Source organism: Coregonus clupeaformis, chromosome 21 (assembly GCF_020615455.1).
Source record: "Coregonus clupeaformis isolate EN_2021a chromosome 21, ASM2061545v1, whole genome shotgun sequence".
Classification (NCBI taxonomy): Eukaryota; Metazoa; Chordata; class Actinopteri; order Salmoniformes; family Salmonidae; genus Coregonus; species Coregonus clupeaformis.
This window is the reverse complement of record NC_059212.1, coordinates 42,742,883-42,750,638: the sequence shown is the minus strand read 5'-3', so window position 1 is coordinate 42,750,638 and position 7,756 is coordinate 42,742,883. Positions and strand designations below refer to the sequence as shown.

At 45.5% G+C, this 7,756-nt stretch overlaps 1 protein-coding gene across 2 annotated transcripts in view; it reads right to left on the bottom strand.

Moving 5' to 3' along the window:
* Nucleotides 1-337: 337 nt before the first annotated feature.
* The window catches only part of eef1da (eukaryotic translation elongation factor 1 delta a (guanine nucleotide exchange protein)), a 32,597-nt gene continuing 25,178 nt past the window's right edge, over nt 338-7,756 (bottom strand). For both annotated transcript variants that reach the window (XM_041842737.1, XM_041842738.1), the window contains 5 exons: nt 6,497-6,575; nt 6,209-6,300; nt 4,682-4,873; nt 3,740-3,934; nt 338-566 (listed from right to left, as the gene is read on the bottom strand). In XM_041842737.1, coding sequence (XP_041698671.1) covers nt 528-566; nt 3,740-3,934; nt 4,682-4,873; nt 6,209-6,300; nt 6,497-6,575 — 597 coding nt within the window. In that variant the 3' untranslated portion in view covers nt 338-527. The remainder of the gene's footprint in view (nt 567-3,739; nt 3,935-4,681; nt 4,874-6,208; nt 6,301-6,496; nt 6,576-7,756) is intronic.

Below are 7,756 nucleotides of genomic sequence, written 5' to 3'. Positions count from 1 at the left end.
TGGCCTTCTCCTCAGACCCGCTTTACCCTGGTTCTGGGTCGGACTGGGGTCCACACTCTGTCATCACCAACCATCTGACTGAATGGTTCACTCTAGCGCTTTGTGTCAATGACTTTAACATATACATTTGATATTAATACGATTAAGCTTTGTGTCTTGTTCATGTTATACCATTCAATACACTGGAATGCATTTGACAAATTTATTTAAAGTGGATTTCACTAGACTGATCATTTTCCTGGTGGAAGCATGATTGAGGATACATTAGAAGAGAAAAATACATAAAAAAATATACTGTACATGTTTCCCTCCATTCAGACAAACAGACAGACAGGTGTTTGTGCTTAAAGCTCTATGTTTTATTAGTAACCGTGCAAGCAGAGAGCACCAGCAACACTTTGGATGACTGGAGAGGAGAAGGGAGGAGGGGAAGGGGAGGGTGAGGTAGAGGAGGAGAAGGGAGGAAGGGGAGGGTGAGGTAGAGGAGAGGAGAAGGGAGGAAGGGGAGGGTGAGGTAGAGGAGAGGCTTAGATCTTGTTGAAGGCAGCCACGTCGACACTCTGGACCTGAAATAGAAGAGCCATGCTCAGATCAGGGTAACTTCACTAACATGTCCTAAGACGACTATAATAAACTCAGCAGAAATAGAAACGTCCCCTTTTCAGGACCCTGTCTTTCAAAGATAATTCGTAAAAATCCAAATAACTTCACAGATCTTCATTGTAAAGGGTTTAAACACTGTTTCCCATGCTTGTTCAATGAACCATAAACAATTAATGAACATGCACCTGTGGAACGGTCGTTAAGACACTAACAGCTTACAGACGGTAGGCAATTAAGGTCACAGTTATGAAAACTTAGGACACTAAAGAGGCCTTTCTACTGACTCTGAAAAACACCAAAAGAAAGATGCCCAGGGTCCCTGCTCATCTGCGTGAACGTGCCTTAGGCATGCTGCAAGGAGGCATGAGGACTGCAGATGTGGCCAGGACAATACATTGCAATGTCCGTACTGTGAGACACCTAAGACAGCGCTACAGGGAGACAGGACGGACAGCTGATCGTCCTCGCAGTGGCAGACCACGTGTAACAACACCTGCACAGGATCGGTACATCCGAACATCACACCTGTGGGACAGGTACAGGATGGCAACAACAACTGCCTGAGTTACACCAGGAACGCACAATCCCTCCATCAGTGCTCAGACTGTCCGCACAGGCTGAGAGAGAGGCTGGACTGAGGGCTTGTAGGCCTGTTGTAAGGCAGGTCCTCACCAGACATCACCGGCAACAACGTCGCCTATGGGCACAAACCCAACGTTGCTGGACCAGACAGGAAGTGCTCTTCACTGACGAGTCGCGGTTTTGTCTCACCAGGGGTGATGGTCGGATTCGCGTTTATCGTCAAAGGAATGAGCGTTACACCGAGGCCTGTACTCTGGAGTGGGATCGATTTGGAGGTGGAGGGTCCGTCATGGTCTGGGGCGGTGTGTCACAGCATCATCGGACTGAGCTTGTTGTCATTGCAGGCGATCTCAACGCTGTGCGTTACAGGGAAGACATCCTCCTCCCTCATGTGGTACCCTTCCTGCTGGCTCATCCTGACATGACCCTCCAGCATGACAATGCCACCACGCACAGAACGAGCAGTATGGCTGATTCCTGCAAGACAGGAATGTCAGTGTTCTGCCATGGCCAGGGAAGAGCCCGGATCTCAATCCCATTGAGCACGTCTGGGACCTGTTGGATCGGAGGGTGAGGGCTAGGGCCATTCCCCCCAGAAATGTCAGGGAACTTGCAGGTGCCTTGGTGGAAGAGTAAAGTAACCTTTCACAGCAAGAACTGGCAAATCTGGTGCAGTCCATGAGGAGGAGATGCACTGCAGTACTTAATGCAGCTGGTGGCCACATCAGATACTGACTGTTACTTTTGACCCCCCCTTTGTTCAGGGACACATTATTCCATTTCTGTTAGTCACATGTCTGTGGAACTTGTTCAGTTTATGTCTCAGTTGTTGAATCTTATGTTCATACAAATATTTACATGTTAAGTTTGCTGAAAATGAACGCAGTTGACAGTGAGAGGACGTTTGTTTTTTTGCTGAGTTTATTATTCGTTCTCTCTAGGGTTAACGGGGTTCATGATTGTGTTTTAAGCAGTGAGTTATCTACAGTGTGTAATGGGTTCTAAGCAGTGAGTTATCTACAGTGTGTAATGGGTTCTAAGCAGTGAGTTATCTACAGTGTGTAATGGGTTCTAAGCAGTGAGTTATCTACAGTGTGTAATGGGTTCTAAGCAGTGAGTTATCTACAGTGTGTAATGGGTTCTAAGCAGTGAGTTATCTACAGTGTGTAATGGGTTCTAAGCAGTGAGTTATCTACAGTGTGTAATGGGTTCTAAGCAGTGAGTTATCTACAGTGTGTAATGGGTTCTAAGCAGTGAGTTATCTACAGTGTGTAATGGGTTCTAAGCAGTGAGTTATCTACAGTGTGTAATGGGTTCTAAGCAGTGAGTTATCTACAGTGTGTAATGGGTTCTAAGCAGTGAGTTATCTACAGTGTGTAATGGGTTCTAAGCAGTGAGTTATCTACAGTGTGTAATGGGTTCTAAGCAGTGAGTTATCTACAGTGTGTAATGGGTTCTAAGCAGTGAGTTATCTACAGTGTGTAATGGGTTCTAAGCAGTGAGTTATCTACAGTGTGTAATGGGTTCTAAGCAGTGAGTTATCTACAGTGTGTAATGGGTTCTAAGCAGTGAGTTATCTACAGTGTGTAATGGGTTCTAAGCAGTGAGTTATCTACAGTGTGTAATGGGTTCTAAGCAGTGAGTTATCTACAGTGTGTAATGGGTTCTAAGCAGTGAGTTATCTACAGTGTGTAATGGGTTCTAAGCAGTGAGTTATCTACAGTGTGTAATGGGTTCTAAGCAGTGAGTTATCTACAGTGTGTAATGGGTTCTAAGCAGTGAGTTATCTACAGTGTGTAATGGGTTCTAAGCAGTGAGTTATCTACAGTGTGTAATGGGTTCTAAGCAGTGAGTTATCTACAGTGTGTAATGGGTTCTAAGCAGTGAGTTATCTACAGTGTGTAATGGGTTCTAAGCAGTGAGTTATCTACAGTGTGTAATGGGTTCTAAGCAGTGAGTTATCTACAGTGTGTAATGGGTTCTAAGCAGTGAGTTATCTACAGTGTGTAATGGGTTCTAAGCAGTGAGTTATCTACAGTGTGTAATGGGTTCTAAGCAGTGAGTTATCTACAGTGTGTAATGGGTTCTAAGCAGTGAGTTATCTACAGTGTGTAATGGGTTCTAAGCAGTGAGTTATCTACAGTGTGTAATGGGTTCTAAGCAGTGAGTTATCTACAGTGTGTAATGGGTTCTAAGCAGTGAGTTATCTACAGTGTGTAATGGGTTCTAAGCAGTGAGTTATCTACAGTGTGTAATGGGTTCTAAGCAGTGAGTTATCTACAGTGTGTAATGGGTTCTAAGCAGTGAGTTATCTACAGTGTGTAATGGGTTCTAAGCAGTGAGTTATCTACAGTGTGTAATGGGTTCTAAGCAGTGAGTTATCTACAGTGTGTAATGGGTTTTAAGCAGTGAGTTATCTACAGTGTGTAATGGGTTCTAAGCAGTGAGTTATCTACAGTGTGTAATGGGTTTTAAGCAGTGAGTTATCTACAGTGTGTAATGGGTTCTAAGCAGTGAGTTATCTACAGTGTGTAACCCTAACCCTAATACTCACATAGTCCTCAAACTTGGTGATCTCTTCCTCCAGTAGGTCTGTTCCCACCTTGTCGTCCTCGACAACACACCCGATCTGGAGCTTCTTTATGCCGTAACCCACGGGAACCAGCTTGGACTGACCCCACAGCAGACCGTCAGCTACAACAGACCTCACACACTCCTCCAACTTTGCCATGTCGGTCTCATCATCCCACTGAGAGAGAGAGAGGGGAGGTGGTAGGGAGAGAGAGTTGATGGAAGGAGGGAGAGTTGGTCAGAAAGCATTAGATACACCTTCTGCCTTTCAACATGTTTCAACTATTGACATACAGGTTTGACATCCAGCGGGATAGAGAGAGAGAGACAGAGAGAGAGAGAGAGAGAGAGAGAGAGAGAGAGAGAGAGAGAGAGAGAGAGAGAGAGAGAGAGAGAGAGAGAGAGAGAGAGAGAGAGAGAGACAGAGAGAGACAGAGAGAGACAGAGAGAGACAGAGAGAGAGACAGAGAGAGAGAGACAGAGAGAGAGAGAGAGACAGAGAGAGAGAGAGAGACAGAGAGAGAGAGAGAGACAGAGAGAGAGAGAGAGACAGAGAGAGGAGAGAGAGAGAGAGACAGAGAGAGAGAGAGACAGAGAGAGACAGAGAGACAGAGAGAGAGAGAGAGACAGAGAGAGAGAGAGACAGAGAGAGAGAGAGAGAGAGAGAGAGAGACAGAGAGACAGAGAGAGAGAGAGACAGAGAGAGAGAGAGACAGAGAGAGACAGAGAGAGAGAGAGAGAGAGAGAGAGAGAGAGAGAGAGAGAGAGAGAGAGAGAGAGACAGAGAGAGAGAGAGAGACAGAGAGACAGAGAGAGAGAGAGACAGAGAGAGAGAGAGACAGAGAGAGAGAGAGAGGACAGGGGAGAGAGGGGACAGAGACAGAGAGAGAGGGACAGAGACATGGAACAGAGAGGGACAACGTACTGGTTTGACGTCGAGCAGGATAGATGACTTGGCGATGAGCGCTGGTTTCTTGGACTTCTTGGCAGCGTAAGCAGCGATTCTCTCCTCCTTCAGCCTCTCTGCCTCTTCATCCTCCTCCTCATCACTCCCGAAGAGGTCCATGTCATCATCATCACCACCATTCTCCACCTTCACAGACTGAACAGTCACCACCTGGGAGGAGAGGGGGAGGAGGGAGAAATAATAAACATCTACAAAATATCATTCATAGACCACTGAACAAAATATAACGCAACATGCAACAATTTGAAATATTTTACTGAGTTACAGTTCATATAAGGAAAATCAGTCAATTGAAATAAATTCATTAGGCCCCAGAGATGCATCTGTTGGTCACAGATAGCAACAACAACAAAAAAGGTAGGGGTGTGGATTATAAAACCAGTCAGTATCTGGTGTGACCAGCATTTGCCTCATGCAGCGCGACACATCTCCTTCACATAGAGTTGATCAGGCTGTTGATTACGGCCTGTGGAATGTTGTTCCACTCCTCTTCAATGGCTGTGCGAAGTTGCTGGATATTGGCGGGAACTGGAACACGTCGATCCAGAGCATCCCAAACATGCTCAATGGATGACATGTCTGGTAGGTATGCAGGCCATGGAAGAACTGGGACGTTTCCAGCTTCCAGGAATTTTGTACAGATCCTTGCAACATGGGGCTGTGCATTATCATGCTGAAACATGAGGTGATCCTGGTGAGGACGACGAGCACGCAGATGAGCATCCTTGAGACTGTTTCTGACAGTTTGTGCAGAAATTCTTCGGTTGTGCAAACCCACAGTTTATTCAGCTGTCTGGTTGGCTGGTCTCAGATGGTCCTGCAGGTGAAGAAGCCGGATGTGGAGCTCCTGGGCTGGCGTGGTTACATGTGGTCTGCGGTTGTGAGGCCAGTTGGATGTACTGCCAAATTCTCTAAAATGACATTGGAGGCGGCTTATAGTAGAGAAATTAATATTCAATTCACTGGCAACAGCTCTGGTGGACATTCCTGCAGTCAACATGCCAATTGGACGCTCCCTCAAAAACTGCACATTTTAGAGTGGCCTTTTATTGTCCCCAGCACAAGGTGCACCTGTGTAATGATCATGCTGTTTAATCAGCTTCTTGATATGCCACACCTGTCAGGTGGATGGATTATCTTGGCAAAGGAGAAATGCTCACTAACAGGGATGTAAATCATAATAAATAAAATATTTTTGAGAAATAAGCTTTTTGTGCACATGGACAATTTCTGGGATCTTTTATTTCAGCACATGAAACATGGGACCAACAATTATGTTTTTGTTCAGTGTAGTTATAATGCCTAAATATCGTTCATAGACCACACCATTCTTGGTACAGAAAAATCCAAATGTACACCTTCAAGCTTCAACTGAATGTCCGCTCCAGTCTGCACAGAGTGCGGCGTCCACATCAGCGCATGCAGATGTGACGGACGTTTGAAATAGAATCATTTAGTTCGAACGGACTTCCTCTCTAAACCCACCTTGGTACAGGAAACAGCTGCAGCTGGGCTTCTCTCCAGAACCTGGACTCTAGACTCCAGCGTGAACAAGGCTGCTCTCAGATCCTCCACCACTACACACACACACACACACACACACACACACACACACACACACACACACACACACACACACACACACACACAAGCAAGTCATCATTATCGTCATAATCATTGTTTCTGTTGCCTGTGTATAATGGATCAATAAAGATCTATTCTACATCAGTATAGATCAGAATATGATCATTAACAAATGAAAGCCAGTCGTACCTTTGTGCAGTCCCTGGTTCTCCAACTCCAGACTCTTCATACGAGACACCAACTCCTGCTCCCCACTGGCTGAGGAAGACTACACACCCCCCCGGTGGTCAGAGGCTGCTGCATGGTAACATTAGCAGGCTGGCAGCGACACGCAGGTGTGGAAACCAGTATATCCAGTCTACCTCTACGTGTTCAGGTGTGGAAACCAGTATATCCAGTCTACCTCTACGTGTTCAGGTGTGTAAACCAGTATATTCAGTCTACCTCTACGTGTTCAGGTGTGGAAACCAGTATATCCAGTCTACCTCTAGGTGTTCAGGTGTGTAAACCAGTATATCCAGTCTACCTCTACGTGTTCAGGTGTGGAAACCAGTATATTCAGTCTACCTCTACGTGTTCAGGTGTGGAAACCAGTATATTCAGTCTACCTCTAGGTGTTCAGGTGTGTAAACCAGTATATTCAGTCTACCTCTACGTGTTCAGGTGTGGAAACCAGTATATTCAGTCTACCTCTACGTGTTCAGGTGTGGAAACCAGTATATTCAGTCTACCTCTAGGTGTTCAGGTGTGTAAACCAGTATATTCAGTCTACCTCTACGTGTTCAGGTGTGGAAACCAGTATATTCAGTCTACCTTCTACGTGTTCAGGTGTGGAAACCAGTATATCCAGTCTACCTCTAGGTGTTCAGGTGTGTAAACCAGTATATCCAGTCTACCTCTACGTGTTCAGGTGTGGAAACCAGTATATTCAGTCTACCTCTACGTGTTCAGGTGTGGAAACCAGTATATTCAGTCTACCTCTAGGTGTTCAGGTGTGTAAACCAGTATATTCAGTCTACCTCTACGTGTTCAGGTGTGGAAACCAGTATATTCAGTCTACCTCTAGGTGTTCAGGTGTGGAAACCAGTATATTCAGTCTACCTCTAGGTGTTCAGGTGTGTAAACCAGTATATTCAGTCTACCTCTACGTGTTCAGGTGTGGAAACCAGTATATTCAGTCTACCTTCTAGGTGTTCAGGTGTGGAAACCAGTATATTCAGTCTACCTCTAGGTGTTCAGGTGTGTAAACCAGTATATCCAGTCTACCTCTACGTGTTCAGGTGTGGAAACCAGTATATTCAGTCTACCTCTACGTGTTCAGGTGTGGAAACCAGTATATCCAGTCTACCTTCTAGGTGTTCAGGTGTGGAAACCAGTATATTCAGTCTACCTCTAGGTGTTCAGGTGTGTAAACCAGTATATCCAGTCTACCTTCTAGGTGTTCAGGTG